This window comes from Parambassis ranga, chromosome 21 (assembly GCF_900634625.1).
Source record: "Parambassis ranga chromosome 21, fParRan2.1, whole genome shotgun sequence".
Lineage (NCBI taxonomy): Eukaryota > Metazoa > Chordata > Actinopteri > Ambassidae > Parambassis > Parambassis ranga.
In genome coordinates, this window is record NC_041041.1 from 21570464 (window position 1) to 21588861 (window position 18398).

An 18398-nucleotide genomic window follows, 5' to 3' on the forward strand; every position below is an offset into this window, starting at 1 on the left:
TCAAAATTAGTACACATACCATACAGCAGGATGAGTCAGTTTATCTAAATATTTCTGATGAACATAATGAAACTATTTAGGTAATAAATAAAAGACTTGCAGGTTTAAAGATCTCATATAATAGTGTCCCCCATATTCCCAGAATTTGAACTCATATGGTGTGGACTAAATACAACACACGTTGTATGTTTATGCTAACATACCATATATATATATATATATATATACCATAACATACCATATACGTAGACTGTGTCTGTGTCATGCCTATTCACTATGTCGTGCCCAATATATTGTGTTGCCATATTGGTTGTTGTGTGGATGTGTATTGTGAATTATTAAGTCCCACACCATGTTTCCCATAATGCATCATGAAAAGTAATATACAAGCAAAGATCACTACATTAGCAACATATACCAACATGTTAGCTGATGTAATTATGGTGGTGAAATTACTGCTGATGAGAAAATCATGCAAGCAGTATATACAATGTGCTGTATGTTTTATTTTCCAGATAAGCTTACTATATACACTACCGTTCAAAAGTTTGGGGTCACTTGGAAATGTATTTCTTTAAAATTTTTAATTTTTTTTTAAATTTTTTTTGTTTTTTATACAATGAAGATAACATTGACGTAATCAGACATACAGTCTAGACATTGTTAATGTGGTAAATGACTATTCTAGTTAGAAAAGGCTGATTTTTAATGTAATATATACAAAGGTATACAGAGGCACTTTTCAGCAACCATCACTCCACACATTGTGTTGGCTAATCGTGTTAAAAAGGCTAACTGATGATTAGAAAACTACTGTGAAATTATGTTAGCACAGCAGAACTGTGGTAGTGGCCCACAAATGACATATTGTACGATTATACTTGCAAATCATATAATCATATTTCCATATTTCCCAAAGTCAGTTTTGTTTTTTGCCTGCAGATAATTTCAATCAGTTTGAGTCAGAGTTAGGCTTTAAAAAAAAGGGCAAGAGGTCAGACGGGAAAGGATCCTTAGGATGAAGGATCCTAATGCACACAAATTTATGACATTAAACAAATTTTAAAAGGAAAACCCTTCCCTTCTGTGGTCATCATTTTTGGCTTGTTTGTATTTTCATAATTTGAGAGCTTTGTCTTCATAAGCACGTTCAGACTGAATAGAATGCAGAATTATACATAACATGCACCCTCAAATGCTTTTTTATTCGCGAGCATGCATCAAAATTTCCCTGCAAACAGTGCATATTGAAAGATGCTGCAAACTAACAGCATCTCCACAATGACTTGGCTTCGTCTTGCCGCAAAAGACAAATACACTCTTCTACCCTGGTGAGCTCTCATACTCAGCCCCCGTCTATCTCAGTGACAGCTAAATGGCTTTTTAATTAAAGGAGAATTAGTCCGGTTAAACTGTAATTTAATGCAAATATGAAGTCATAATGACAGTCAGTGAATCATCGACGGAGACGAGGCAGCTGAACAAAAGCCATGTAATTCATCCAGAGGCTCTCTAATGTTCAGTTTCACACCAGATAAGTCCTGAAGATGAGACGGGATTTACAGCCACCGCAAAATCTGAGAGCTCTGTAGACAAAGCAATAACTTACCAAGACAGTCTGGCATACACAAGTATAGAAATATTTAATGTGAAGTCACAATCAATTCATTAAAGTTTAATCAGCTCAAATTACAAAATTACTATTTCTATCTTCCTCAAATTAATAACAGAGATGGCAATTAAGTCTAAAGTTCTTTTCAGAAAATACATGAATAACAAATGTGTGGTAATTGTGTTTAATATTTGTAGATGATAATGTTTACTGTATCACAGAGGCCCCTAGTGGTAAAATGTTACACTTCCACAAATGTAATATTGACATAAAAATGTTAGTCTATATGGAACATATATGCAACAGAGTAAAATAAAGCTGACTTTGTTCCTCTACCTACACACACGAAGCCTATCACACCAATTGTAATCATTTATCTAAAATAGGGCGGGCTTTATGTGATGAATTACTGCTTGCCTTATAAATATTTGCAGAACTGCTAATGGATGCTAATTGGATTTGTAAGTTTTATAGCTCATTCACAGGCTGGTTTAGATCTTTTATTGATACTAGTCTGGTTGCTGCTCTGCCGACACCACATGATTTATTTCTCTGATTGGTTGTATATCTATAAATGTGTCCAGAGGCAGTCTATTCTGTGCCCATTGGTACTGCTCCATGGAAGTCAAACTTTACTCCATAGAGACCAGACTCTATATTTGTATGCTGTAGAAAGTGTGGCTGGCAAGGCAGTACTAAGTTTATACTTACGTGTACATGCCATTGTTGGAGGATCTTTTTCAGCCCTGAAGAAGCCCTTCTCACAGCGACAGATAGCTGCCCCCTCTCCGTAGCTGAAGCTGTGGGGTGGGCACTTGGAACATTTGATGTTTCCAGCATATGCCTTGTAGAAGCCTGGGTGGCATGCTAAGGGTGACAGAAGGACAACATAAAGCATGAGTCCAAAGCCACAATATGTTATGGCTCTTAAAGCGTGATAGTGTATGAGAACAAAACATATCCCCTTTTAATAATTCAAAAAGAAGGAGGTAAAAAAAAGACGTATATTATGTATGCTGGCAACCATCAGAAATCCCAAGGCTTTTAATAGATTCATGAAAATCAGCATGGAACATGGAAAATGTTGCACCAAAGTTCACTAATATAATGAGACCATCTGCTTTGGGACTCAACAGTATTTAAAAAAACAAAAAACAAAACAAAACAAAACATGGGAAAACAATTCTTAAAGGTCACACGAAGACACAAACGGATAGTAAAGTTCTTCATTTTTAAAATCACTTTGTCAACTGGATTAAGAAACACTTTTATTCCTGTCTTGTTCCCTCTCTGGATGTAACACCCAGAGGACGACTGTCGAAGATGTAATAAGTAAATAATTATGGCTGAGGAAAAACGTGACGACAGGAAAGCAGAGAAAACCTCAGAAATACTGCAACAGTGCAACATTTATAAATATGCAAAGAATGTGGAAATTTCTATGGCTTTGAAAAAGTTAAACAGGTCGAAGAATCCATGCACAGTGGTGCTTAAAAAATCGATTTGTTGAAATATAATGACTGTCAAGACATTTAGTAAATATGTATCTATCAAAATTGGAAAATGTTCCACTATAAATATGTAACTCCTATAAACTGAAGTAACAACACAAGCTCAGCAAATTCACGACCTCATTTAACCTGCAGTGATTGTGTCTTGACTAACGAGTTAGGACACCAGATGGAATCATCTCTGAACATTGTTGTCAAGGTCTGCTTATTCAAATCGAATATTTAGAGATGAAATGAAAAGAGATTCCACTCAGATTTTTACAGATGCGTCTTAGACTGAATATTGTAGCTGCTCAAATCTAATTTCAAAGAGTGTTGTGTGTCAGATTTTGATATCAAATACGGCATGAAAAAAAAGTGCTGAGTACAATCCATACAGCTGCTATAGCAGAGTGCCACAACGAGTACAAGGAGAAACTGTCCAAACGCTGCAAGGAAACAAACAATTTATTGCTTTGTCAAAAATCGGACAAGAACCAAAGATGAAAGTCTAACAAGACCACCTCATGCTGTTTGGTTTTTGTTTTTCTGATTAGTTGTATGTCTATTCAAATGTGTCAAAAAGCACCATCCAGAACTTAACTGAGTTTGTTATTATAAAGTTCTAGAATGTGTACCTTGTGTCCTCTAGGCAGAGAGGACAGATGGTTTGAAAGAGGAATCAAGTAAGCCAATGTCAAACAAAAATCTTCCCTCAATAGAAGTGGTGGACTCAGACATCATCTTTCTGCCACATACAATGCTGTTCTATTATCCAGCCCCAGGAAGTTTCACTCCACGACACATGTCCAATGCAAACAATGGGTCGTTAACCACTTTTACCACTACAGCCTCCAAGTAGTCTCAGAGTCATTAGCCAGTCGTTTTAACAGTCATTTAGAACAAATAACTTAAATAGATTTTATAACATGTAGGCATGTAAGTTTTACAGAGATCCACCCACTCAGGTCCTCGACCACATAGGCTGCATTCCCCACCAACACTAGAAGCTGCATGGAGGGGCAGTGAAACATCTTCAAGGTACGATAACAAGCCCAGTTGCCCCGCTTCAAGCTTTTTAATGAAAAATGACCTCAATTCTTCATCTGTTGGTTCTGAACCCTGGAAACTGACTGGAATCCATTGAGACAAGCTAATTCTTTGTGTATAATAATAATAATAATACTAATAATAATAACGATAAATGATGGCTGGCCAGGCTACAGATGAGATGTAGTTTGTCTAAATTAAAGTAAGTGACCACCATATGTCGGGTGTATTTATACATTTTTATTAGCTTTAAACAATTATTTTACTTATGGACAAACATTATATTTAAACCTTGTCTGAACACTACAGACTCCCAGTAGCTGACTTCTGTTCTTCTATTTCTATTATATCTTCTTTCTTATAACCTCTAAAGTACTTGCATGACACAGAGACATGCAAAAGTCTCCTGCCTGGTGAGATTTCTGGTTGTCACCAAGCACATCGATTTAACAAGGTAACACAAGCTGAGCCGTTTGAAGGGATTCACCTTGAAGCAGTGAGTGTCTTTGTGTGTCTCCATTGCAGCCTGTGATAAATGGAGCTGTAGGGAGGACAAGAAAGTGCCCGAAACCACAACTAATCAAATGGGGACAATTAGGACAAAGAGGTTAACACACACATACACACACAAACACACACTCATACACTGCATAGGATTTCAGTTTTTGTAGTGTCTTTTAAAAACTATTGAATGTTGACACACACCCGTGCATGTAGCACACATGCACACAAAAGCAATCTGTATCAGTATAAGTAGCATCCCTTATGGCGCACCAAGGCTGCCATAGTCATTAACCTCTGATACTGACGTATCCTTGAGTCAAAAACCGTCAGTCAACCTCCCCCCACACACCTCACTAGACCCTGTTTTAGACTCTGTCAACCTAATGATGCTCTGTATGACCTTCGCTGAACTGAGGGGATGTTCTTCTTTGAACCCTGCAGCGCCCTATTGCAATCTGTCTGGCCAGGCTCTGCTTCAAGGCCGCAGTGCTGCTCTACCATGGTGGACCATGCCTCACCCGAGGATGGACACACACGGTGCCAAGAATGTCAGTGCATACGTGCACACACACACACACACACACACATCATGGATATATTGTAGCAACAGTAGTGACAAACAGTAGAACTCAACCAAACAACCTGTCAGATGTGAATGAAGTCTGGAGACAGTGACAGGCAAAAGCTAAGCCCAGTTTACAAATCTGATTCCACTATCAATCCATCAAGGATATGAATTTTCATCCTATATACACATACTGTATATGCAATATGTAAAATATGACTTCAGATGAAAAACAGTTTGCACATTACACGCCTGATGTTATGGTAAGTAAAAAGAACAGCTCTATAACTAAGCATAAAGTAACAGATATTGTTTTTGTTCTTATCTTTCTATATATTTCATAGCATTATAAGTGCTGTGGTGTTGTCAAGTAATGTGCATAATCTTTACAAAGGTGTTAGCTTCTTTTGTGACTAGAGTGTGCTGACTCAGATCTCACTTCTTTTAAGCAAGAGTTAGGCTGACTCAAGCACTCCCAAATGGCCAGCATGGTTGTTCATATATACTTATTCACTGAAGCCTGAAGCCTCAGAATCCCTCAGAGCCAAACCACACCAAAGAAGACGAGGTACTTCACACAAGCTATCACAAATGGACAGTATAGAACAATTAATTAATTATGGGAAACATGGAAACATTTCATAATCAAAACAACTCCATTACATACAGGCATCTTTTTATTTATCCTTAGTGTACATAAAAACCATTTACAGAAATAAGATGTGCTCGTGCAGTGCTTGCTTTTTTTGTTAAACCGAAAGCCTTCTGACCAGTTTACATTAATATTCTTCACAGCTTCTTTTATATCCACAGAAACGACAGAGAAAGACAAGGTCTTGAGTCTCCTTCTGCTTCCCTATTAACCCTGCTGATATATTCTTGTATTATTTATATGCTTAATAAAATAATAAAAATATACAAATGTGATTGACACTATCACATGTCACACATTATGAATTAACATTAATGCCAGAAAAACATCTGACTGCGAGGATTCCAACACCGGTATAAATGTGTCAGGATTGGGATGAACACAATGTATCTGTACCTGTGATGGAAGCAGACTAGAGCTGAGCGGGGGATGAGAGAATAGTATCCTGACCCACTGGCTTTTGGGTCTGTGATCTAATTGTAGACCTTCAGCCCAAGGTTAATGAGATCTGGAAGTCATCCAGAACATCTTCATGCCCAGGGCTCAGAGTGCTGGACTGGGCCCTGAGACACCGAAGCAGCAGATTGGTTGGTAAGGCCTTCTACTCTGTAATCACTGGACCTGAACAACATGAGAGTAACTGGCAGGCAGATCATGTGTGGGGAATAGACCTGCCTGCCTGCCTCAGCCTGTTTATGGATGTCTCTACTGCTAAAACTCAAGCTCAGTGCAGTCAAACCATGATGATAGAAGGGGGCTTGTTGTTTTTATCACTTTTATGAAATATGTCAGTCAGAAGAAGTAGTAAGCTAGTAATAATAGTAAGCTATTGGTTTTTCCAGGAAACGCTACATATTCCTATAAATTAATCAAGTAGGTACAGAGATTGTTGTGCTTGGCAACACAAGATGAAATTATTAGCCCCCCTATCAAAATGTATTATTTAACTTGTACAAACAACAAGCTCTAGTTTTACTCATCTGACCAAACAACACACTTCCAGTCTTTTGTCTTTTCTGCAGAGGTGGAGTTTGTCTTGGTCTGTAACCTGACAGTCCATTCCAGTGCAGATGTGCAAATGTAAAGCCTTCATAAACTGTGTCATTGTGATAACTGAGCAACAGGCAAGTAATTCACACCACTGTGAAGGTGAGATCTGATCATACATGGCAGGTCTGGTTTAGGATCAGCAGTAGAAATACATAAAATGTCACGTAGACTATTAGAAGTCTAAGCTTTCGCCTCACAATACTGCTTTTTTAAAAACCAAAAATTAATCAGGTTTAAAATTAACATAAACATTATAACATTAGCAAAAATGACATCAAAAGAAGGGGAAAGCATAACCGGTCCATGATAAGGTTTTTGTGTCCAGTTTAAATGTTTTTTTAACCATGCAACAACTGACAAGACTCTAAAGTTTACCCACAGATTCCACGTCAACCCTTGTCTTTACATAAAAGCTACATGCAAATGTGTATATGACACTCTCTGAGTCTTTGCAATGTAAAGCCGATGATGGTAGTGTTCCTCTCCCGGGTAGTCAGCGAAGAAGAACAATTCCAAGAGGAGCACAATTCTGCAGCATTTACTTGCAGAACCACATCAACAAATGTTGCAGAATAGTTCAGCTCTTGAAATCAAAGGCAGTGTGGTGAGGCGGCGATGTAAAGGATGACAGATCATTGCAGAGATGGTGGCATTTTAAGCAAGATGCAGCCTGAAAATTATTGCATATGGAAGGCAAAAAAATAAAGTAAAATAAAATAAAATGGAAGACGACTTCTATTTTTGGTTTCACTTCATAAAAAAAAATCTTCTGGTAAGATGATAATAAGTAAAATAAAATCTGTATTTTGTTTCATTTATGTGGACCAAGTAAAAATAATAATTCTCTGTCTTTACAAAATCACATTGTGCAACACAATAACCAATGTCAATACAGCATCACAATGCAACTGAAATACTCATTACAAGTGAGCTTGGGTTACTAAATACACCGCCTCTAGTTGTAATGCAATGTGCATCACATACAAACATGTAGACAAGACAAAAAGTCACACCTCTCTTCTTACAAAAAAAGTGTCAGCAGCAGCACTCCGAATCTCACATTTAAAAATCTCACATGCAATCAGGAAGAACACTCTCAAACACTCAAACTGAAAAGCCCTCCTCTCTTCTCTCTCTTTCAGTCTGTCTCACTTTTCTCATCAGACTTACTCACTCTCTTCATTAGCTGAAGCAGTAAGTGCTATCTCTGATTTGTACTCGAGGATTAGTAAGCCTCTCCAGCACACCTCTGCTCAAGTGTTCGGAAGTTGCACAGGGAAAGCATGTCTGTGGGTGTGAGAGCTTCACAATGTTACTTTATTTTTTATAAAAAGGTATTGGGTAAAATAAGTGCAAAACACCTTTTTTATTTGTGCACCTCATATCTCTCAAGGCTGTTTACAGCATTCTGTATGGTGCTCATTATACTAGTGATACTAGCAGCAACGAAGCTACTAGTGTTACCACAGCCTTGTGAGTATATAAAAAAGCTTTATGGACAAATCAGTGCAGGGAAATTTTAATGCAAATGATGTCACATGACACAGCCAGCTGCAATGGGAAATATCAACGTAAGATGGTAAACATAGTTCAATCAGGAGAGATAGATAGATAGAGAGAAGATTGGTGAATGGTGTGCTTTAATCAATGATGAAGAGAACCGAGCTTCATATATGATATCCTTTCACTTTTATCAATGACTGCATTTTGTTTAGATGACAATTTGACACCTGTTGTTTTGGTCTTCTTTAAAGCAATGAAGCAAAAGCTTAGTGATACGGAGAGTCAGTCTGAGGCAGCACAAGTGTCACTTACTACTTTTTTGGTTAATTTGTTCCTCTATGTACCCGTACAACTATTTTTGAAGCAAGATTGAAGCAAGGCGTCTGGACTTGTAGAGTTTTCTTGAAGACGTTTCTCATCTAAGCAGCTTCATCAGTTTGGTGGGGAAACATGGTTTATATGGCTGCAGACCTCAGTGGGTGGGTCTGGGTAAAACTTACAAACAATAGCACTAAATGTGGCTGACTGGGCCAGGTGTGTCTAATGACTGGCTAACGAATAATAATATATATTTTTTAAACAATGCAACCAAAAGTCATTTTACACACACAGAAACAGTGTTTGAATACATACATCAAACAGACCAATGTATAAAACTAGCTGACTGCAGCCACACGTTTGTACTTAAATGTTAATCAGCCTCAGTTTTGGCTGGAGTTAGCTAGCAGCTAGCAGCTAACTAGTTCACTCCTTCAAGTGACGCTAACGTGTAGTGTACCGGCATCATGACTGAGGAGCGCTTCATCCTCATCCCCAGACTCTGACCCCCTATCAGTCCGGCTGCTCTGTCCTCTCTGTTGCCCGCAGCACGCAGCTTTCTGTCCAGTTTGCCGACATGAACCAAAAATTTTAGCTTTGCTCAAAGATGTTGTATTGACGGTAAGATCTCTCACTCCAATGATTATTTACTGTCATACACACATATATGACCACACAATGAGAGAAGTGATAAACAGAGTCAGATATCTGCTGTGTACAAGATCTTTGTCGTAAGAAGACAAAGATTTTTTTACGTGAATTGTTTCATCCAGCACAGTGAATAAACATGTGAAACTGTATTCTGATTACCATCTCTTTAGAGTGTAACTGTAACAGAATACAGTTACTCCTTACATGTAATCCGTTACTCCCCAACACTGCTCACAGTAAGAACAAAGGGCTGTCAACCAGTCCCCTTCCAGCAATCTCATCGTTGACATTGCCAGTCATTAGACACACCTGGCCCAGTCAGCCAGCTCATCACAGTTAATTATGGAAACATTTAGTGCTATTGTTTGTTAGTTTTACCCAGACCCACCCACTGAGGTCTGTAACCACATATAAACCATGTTTCCCACCAAACAGTTAGAACTGATGAAGCTGCTTGGATGAGCAGCGAAACGTCTTCAAGAAAACTCTACAAGTCCAGACGCCTTGCTTCAATCTTCTCTACGTACTGTGTTGTTGTTTTTCTTTCTTTTTTTAGTGACTAATATTTTGTAGTGTGTTTGTTGTGATAAGATACAATGAAATGCAATGGCAAATTGCCACCAGGCCATAAATGTAACCATGTGATGAATCTGGGTGATGTTTTAGCTTGATTTGTTAGTCTAAATTAATTAAACACATGTTATTACAGTCAGTGTTGCTCCTTTTGTTCTTCATCTTTAGTATAATTATAATTTTGCAGTATCCAGCTCAGTAAAATTGTTCTGTTGTATTGTATTTCTACAGGAAAAATAAAACTCTGATGAAAACTCACTGAAAAAGCTCATCAACACACAGACAATGACTTGGAAAAAGAAAGCAAGAGTCAGTCTTCACCAGACCTGTGCTGGATGGGGTGGCCATTTCTTATAAGTACATCAGTGACATTATCAGAGACACTGATCTTTTTATGAACATTAGAGGCCAGCCTCCCTGATCCCTTTATAGCAGTGTTTATAGCAGCACAGAATGACTGTTGTGCCAAATGAACTAAAAGAGTTATAAACCTTTCAAAAGACATCCGTTAACTCAGAGAGGGAGCAGAGATTCTCTCTAAATCTTGCTTTAGAGACAAAAAGCTGAGCTGGAGGTGGCTTTAGGGTGGACAGTAAAGCTTTGTTTTTATAGTCTGAGTTGGACTGCTGAGACAATGCCCTGACAGGCTCCAAGACAGCACTGACTTGTGGGAGGATATCTCTAATGCAGTAAATCTTGGGGTTGTTGGTGACCCAGCAGGCCCTACTAATGCTCACCAGTGAATGTGACAAATGGGGGCAACAAGTGGGGCACAAGTATAACTGAGTTGTTCTGTGCAACACTTTGGTCCAAAGCTAAAAAGCTCATTAACAGGTTTACAGCCTGGTGCAACTTACTCATTTTCATTATTATTCATAATTAAGGACAGGAGCACTTTGAGTGATAGGCATGTGCTGTATCACAGCGCAAGCTTCCTGCATCACAACTGCCCACCCACCTCAGCTCCACTCATGCTCCCCTTCTTTATCCATATTTGGAGTTTTGGCGGATAGTGACACTGTCAACATGGTGCCACTAAGACTCAAAATCTTAGTCAAGTAGTAGTAGTAGTAGTAGTAGTGTTGATGAAGATTCTCAGTCATCCAGGTCATCATACGTAGAGAAGATTGAAGCAAGGCGTCTGGACTTGTAGAGTTTTCTTGAAGCCAGTCGTTACACACACCTGGCCCAGTCAGCCAGAACATCACAGGTAAATATGGAAACATTTAGTGCTATTGATTATTTAAGTTTTACCCAGACCCACACACTGAGGTCTGTAACCACATATAAACCATGTTTCCCACCAAACAGTTAGAACTGATGAAGCTGCTTGGATGAGCAGTGAAACGTCTTCAAGAAAACTCTACAAGTCCATGTCCTTCCTTCAATCTTCTCTACGTAGTAGTAGTAGTAAAACTACATTTTTTCCCATAAATGTCAAACTGTTTCATTAGCAATGACAAGTCAGATTGAAATTTGGTAATAAATTGATGTATATTAAAGCTACTCTATCTGTCACTGCAGCAATCACTTCATATTTTGTCCTTTACAACTACTGTAGTTGACAGGTTACAGCATCATGTCCTCTCACATCAGGGATAGCAAATAAAATTACAATTACAATAGGGCCTTCACACCACTCTGTGATTGGGCCCTAAAAATGCTTTTAAGTAGACCCAAACTTGTAAAATATAACACTGATGAACACTATAACAAACAAAGAAACAAAAACAAAACAGATAATGTGATTTACAACTCTTCACCTCTAAAACAGTAAAGCCAAAATGTTAATTATAGCTCACAAACCTATATGCCTCTTGAAGAAGAGAGAATGCTTGTCAACATGTCACACACACAGAGGCTTAATGAATTTATTATAAGGTGTTATGAAGATTAGCATGACTTAGCCCTAAACTTTTTCCTCCCCGCTCCCTGCCTTGCTTCCGCATGATTGATGCTGATTGTGGTTTTAACACGCTGTTAAATTGACAGCAAATCGTCTTTAGCGGAGGTCGCATTATCATAAAGGCCTTCTTGTGGAAAATAAACAACGGTGGTGTCTTCTCAAAAAACAGCACCAACAAAAGAGGGAGATAATGACATTGGCAGCCCTTTAGTAACATCAACAACAACATAATGGAGCCAGAGTGAAATTAGAAGGGATCAGTCAATTTGCCTTTGGTGATACTCTCTGCCTCGCTCTCTCTCTCACTTTCACCATATTTTTTTTTCTACATCTTGCTGCCACAGGGTCTAAACATTTCTTATGGACATATGGTACAGAAATTAGGCTATAAAAACATGCAGAGAAATTCGAAAGGCATAAATAGCCTTTCACTTGCTGTAGTCATTAGACCCCAGCAAATCGAATGTGAATGAGGTAATGATGACAAGTGTGGGAAGAAGGTGTTTCTAAAGCAGCTGTAAAGATGTGGATACATGCAGAGTTGTTAGTAAGAGGTGAGAACGCTGCGCTGTCACTCTGTGGGTGTTTAGGTGTTTTATGAACATTACTTAGAAACATCTTTTTAAAACTGATGTGACCAAATCTCAATCACACCCCCAAAACAGAGGGGGAGGAAAAGACAATGCTTCTTTGGCATCCTGAGATAACTCACATTTAAGCAGCTGTTGATGGGAAAAAAAAGTTTTATGTAAATACAGTCATGATCAAAAGTTAGTACCATTTCAATTTAAAAACAAGATAATACAAAATCATCGAATTGCAGTGGGTCTGGCAATATTCAAACAAAAGAAAGCAAAAAGAAAAAATGTCAACAATACTAAGTACCTTCATGGAATTTTGGTCCATTCTTCTTCACAACATTGTTTCAGTTCATTGAGGTTTTTTCGTCATTCATCACTACAGTTACTAAAGTCCTCTTAAGGCCCCTTCACAATATTTCACCTTGGTTAAGGTCTGGACTTTGACTAGATCATTCAAAAATCCCTGATTCTTTCATTTTTCATTCATTCTGATGTGCTGCTGTGTTTTGGATCATTGTTTTGTTATACCCAATTTCCACCAAGCTTTAACTGTCAGACAGATGTCCTCACATTTGTCTCTAGGATACTCTAGTATTCATGGTCCACTCGATGACTGCATCATTATCAACCATCAGTCCTCCACCACAGTGCTTGACAGTGTGTATGAGGTGTTTCTGCTGAACTGCTGTGTTTGATTTCCAGCAGACATGGTCATATTTTGAGTTTAAGTTTGCTCTCATTCTGGAGGAACCCTGTTTTTGCCTTGCTTCGCTTTTTGCCACGTCGCGTGACATTTTGTGTTTTTGTATTTTTGGCCTGAGCCCTTCTGGCGCACAATAAAGACTGCCCTGCATTTGTGTCCGCTCCACTTCACAAACCCTGACAGTGAACAGTCATTGGAGTGAGTGCTCTTACTGTCAATACAAAATCTTTGATCCAAGCTAAAGAATTTGAAAAAAAAAATGTTGGCCTGAGGACAGGAGGTCATAAAGTTCCCTCCCTTGCATGGAGAGCATTAATGCACTCAGTTCATTTAATGGTACTGTAATAGTACAATAAGTGAAAGTTTTGTAGAGTTCAGCATTCATGAATTAGCCAGTGGCAGGTCTACTACATATTAGAAGGAACACAGGCCTATGTATTTAATCTTTGTCAGTGCTCCTGAGTGTTTTATTGTGTTAATGTGTCTGTTTCCTGTTGTATTTTGAAGTCTGTTCCTTTCTCTTGTTTTCGGTGTCTTGTGTTCCCCTTTGTTGTGTATCCCCTCCCCCTGCTAATTACTGGCTCCGCCCTAATGTGCTCCACCTGTGTCTTGTGTTTTCCTAACCTCTATTGTATTTTAGGTGTCTGCTCTCTCTCATTCTTTGACAGATGGGCTTGTGAGTTTTTCTGAGTGTCTTTCTTTTGTTGGACTGAATTCACGTGTACTGAACTTATTTTGTATTAAACTTTTTATTTTTGTAATCATAACTGAATCCTGGTCCTGCTTTTGAGTCATCTCTGCTAATGTAAATATATGAAACATAAAGTTTTTTTTTTAACCATCAAATCCCATCAGTGCTATCCGTGATTTTCCTGCTAAAGAGCTACATAAATACGCTAGGAAAACCCTCAATGGACTACATAATAGGTTCAATCACCATAGCTCCATTCAGTTGCAATCAGTAGCAAAAGTGCACAGTTATTGACTTTATTTTATGTTGAACCAAAATGTCGCCTTTACAAGCTTAAAGAATGCAGCACTTCTTCATCACTGTGTGATGTTTTACTATTAAATCTTTCTGGTCCAGTAGGAGCTTGTGACTTAGGGTAACTTATTTAGGAAAGGACAGAAAACACTCCAAGCGCAGTCATCTGGCATGATGGAGTGTGCCTTCATGGGACTTGCGGGAAGCATTTGCCAGCAATTAGAGAAGAATGAACACAAGTGGAGCACTGGATTCTCTTGTTAATGATCTGAGGACAGCACACTCTACCACCCCACCCCACATTAAAATAAAACAGAAAGTTGTTACTATGCAGCAGATCAGTTAGCTGTACATATCAAAATCAGTTTATCAAGTGACAAGTGGAAAAGATTAAATCTACAACAATATGCCGTTCAATGCACCACTACAGAATGCAATGATGCAGAGACAGTGTTCAATTATGAGCAGCATTCATTTTCTAGTGCACAACATAAAGAACATGTGTTCTAGAGAATTCACGTAGGTGGTGCTCAGTTTGGAGAGAATACTGCTCATAATTTAAACTATGTAATGTTATTTTATCTGCAGTCAGTGATGAAGGGAGCACTGCATGCATTACAAAAACACATAAGACAAACATGGAATTGAGGTTGTTAAAAAAGGCAGTTTGCAAATGATCTGTAAACCTGTAAAAGGGAAGAGATTAGTTTTGCTGTTTTGTCCAAAATAAGTTGTTATGGGAGAAAAGTGTGTCTGCAAGTGAGGTTGTACGTGTGTGTGAGAGACATGGGAGTGTAAGTGTGAAAGCTTATGGGCATGTGTGGAATATGCATGAGTGGGTGTTGTCTAAAGTGTGTTCAGTGCCAAAGTGTAAATTGAGTTAATTTTATGCGTACATATCCTCATTAAAAAAAAAAAAACTGTCTTTTCACTTGACCATGGGACTGATACAATACACCAGGGAAGGTTCTAGAGAGGTTTGCATTCACTCTGCTCCAAACACCACAGACTGCTGAAGTTAAGTCTGATTTTTGTTTCAGTTGGCAATCAAAACCAGGACAAGGGCTTATGTAAAGTTCAATGTTTGCTTTAAACCACAAAAGATCATAACATAAACCACATTTTTTCCATTTTACCATCACCATTTTCAAATACATTCACATGGTGAGGAATCCCACTATGATCTGATCTATCAGTGGACACAGGATTATTATGTGTTTGCATTTCTGAGGTGTTTTCCTGTTTGGTAACACAGTTTTATGAACCAAATGTTGTGAGTCTTAAGTCTGATCTGCCTGCTTCATAATGTACCACACTTGGTGTGTTGTGTTAGTGTTCCCTTACACTGTTTCTCCAGTGGCATATAAACTCAATTTTCACCTGAACAACATGATGCACGGTGAGACATCTGAGACTGTGAGTGCTGATGGCCTTGTCACACACTTTGGCTCAGATGAATAAGACTTCTCTGCATCCGGTGTGCTTCTGCTGAGCCTTGTGGGATAGAGTGCAGCAATTAGTCCCCTTGTTAGTGAACAGGGTTAGATTTTTTTTAAATGTTGATATGGAGTATAAACCAAAATATTTGAAGGAACATGATGAATATGTGTTAATTATGAATGCCGCCATGTCAACAGCTCCAAATGTCACTGAATTGCTGTTAATTGCTTCCCAAATCATCTAAAGGTTTATGCCAGCATGGTTAACAGTCAGATCCTGTCTGCAGTATTCCACTCCTTTGACTTAAATCTGATAAGTAGTCACTGTGTTTCTCAGAGGAGGGCAAGCAAAATACATACATTTGGTAGATTTTTCCAGATATGTCTATTTTTTCTCTAAAATGATATTTGCAATTATTTGAAATTTAAATATTGTGTTGTAATGAATTTATAGTCTGTAATAATTCTTTATATTTTTTCCACTGTCACGCAGACTTTAACCCAAGACCTTCTGTGTAAGGAAGGCATTGCTATCAATAGAATGTGAACTGAATATCAATGTATGTTCACATATGGCAAGTTATCATGGTATTCAACAGAATTTTCTCTCGTCTAGTATTTGTTATGCAGCATCAAAAGAGCAATAAAGAACCAGGCCAGCTAAGGTTGCTTGAATCAAACACAAAGCTTAATTTGTCTGCTGGCTGCTGCTCACAATAATATTGCTATTGTGAATCAGACAAATGTCTGTGAATCTAAAGCTTCATGTTTCATAACAACCAGGAGTCTATGTGTAAATACAGCACATTCACATTTATAGTACAGTACATTTGCCAGATAAGACACATGTTTATGCTAACAGCCATATGGATGTGTTGCCTGATGTCTCCTTGTCATGATACTAAGCAGCCACAAATGTGTGTTAGGAGGCAGCAAAGAAGCAACATTTTACTGACAACTCTGTGGTTAAGGTCCCCCTGACACCGTGAGCTGTTCTGTTTTTATTTGCTCATAGTTGTTTTTTACTCTCAATTAGAGACTAAACTACTTAGGCATTTAAAAACTAGGCAATATGTTAGGTAAAGATCATCCTAAAACCCATCTGAACATGTTGACTGAAAACAAATCTACCTGTGGTACACTTTATTGGATGGGTGTGGTATTGTCCCTTAGTGGTATCTGCCACAGGCAGAATAGCAGCTGGTCTGCCTCTCAAACTCGTAGATAAGTCGCAGAAGCACGCCAGTAGCTACTTTGATCAGCCACAGTGTGATGGCATGTAGTCCTGGCACACAAAACCTCAACACAGCTGAAAGCTTGTTTGCAAAAAATCATCACAATACATAAATTACAAAATCAAAGTGAAACTGTTTTGTTGCTCTGTCGGTTCATAGTCTCCCTGTGCTTTGTGAAACATATGGCTTGTTACCAAAAATAAACATACTGATGTATCACATAAATGGCAGTTGTCATTTATTGGCATATAACCCCAACTGCTCACACATTCCACACACAGATGAACGGGCAGTATATCCTTTCCAAATTCCTCAGTTTCCAGATTCCTGATTTATAGAGTATAATAATAAGGTTTAATAAGGCTGACATTACGCTGGGATAATCCCACTCTCTCATGCACCGACACACAACCAATTCCATTTCCACCGCCTCAGCTGTTTTTTTTTCTGCGCTCCAAAAGCTCATTTCAAGAAAAGGAGACGGGGGCACAAAACGAGGCCTCAAATATCAATTACCACTGATGGGAGAAGGGGGGGGGGGCATGATGGGCGCTACATTTGCACGAATCCTGTGCTGTTCTTTTCATTTAGGCTTAATGTTTTTTTTAATAAAGAGCGATAACAGCATATGATGAGGAAAAATTATTACTGATTGGAATAATATGATAAGTAGTGGTGGCAAAAATGCAGTGTCTTCAAATCTGTGATGTGAGTGTGTCTGTGTATTTGTGTATTTCTGCATGTGCAGAAGCTAACATTCTGCTTACAGGAATTCAAGAGAATATTGAATATTTGCTCCAGGGTCTCCATATGTGTATGATTAATGAATCATACACATATGGAGACCCTAGCATACCAACACTTCACTTAACCTGGGTGAGACCTGCAGTGCATGGTCACTGGGGTGAGAGCTAACTATGAGTGTGAGGCGGGGTACACCCTGGACAGGTCACCAGTCCATCACAGGGCAACACACAGACAAACAACCATTCACACTCACACCTACGTGCAATTCAGAGTCATCAGGAAACATAATTTAAAAAAAAAGGTTATTCTGTAAAGTTTTTTTTGTAACTCTTTGTCTCAACTACATGACTGAAGAGCCAGACAACCTTGGCTACGTCTACAGGTTAGAGAAGTCAAGAGGTCTGGGTTTGTTCAAACTAATTAGACAAAATCCAAACACTGTTTTGGAGACAGCAATGAAACACAAATCTGTTTTATTCAGTTTAACAGCATCTATGTCAAACAGCCGAAACTGCAGAATTTAGGAGGAGGATAATTTAGAAGTTTTGCTTTAAACAATAATTGTCGGCTTAACCTAACTGTGCATGGATATTACAGTCATGTTAAAGGTTACTATCCCCTAGTTCAATTGTGTTTTTTTTTCGTTACATTACATTATTTAATCTGCAAAAATCAAGCCTAATAGAAACAGAACATTGGGCATTCACTCCTGTGAAGATTGACAGCTGTCTTGAATGTTTTCCACTTCTGAATAATCTTTCTTACTGTAGAACATTGAACGAGGTCTGTAAACCTGCTGATGATCACTTCATCAAGGACTGATCATCAGCAGCA

The 18398-nt window shown here is 38.4% G+C and overlaps 1 protein-coding gene across 1 annotated transcript in view; it reads right to left on the reverse strand.

Moving 5' to 3' along the window:
• epha6 (eph receptor A6) overlaps nt 1-18398 on the reverse strand; it is a 163601-nt gene that overhangs the window by 70365 nt on the left and 74838 nt on the right. The window contains exon 4 of the mRNA XM_028393127.1: nt 2324-2479. Within this exon, the coding sequence (XP_028248928.1) occupies nt 2324-2479 (156 nt within the window). The remainder of the gene's footprint in view (nt 1-2323; nt 2480-18398) is intronic.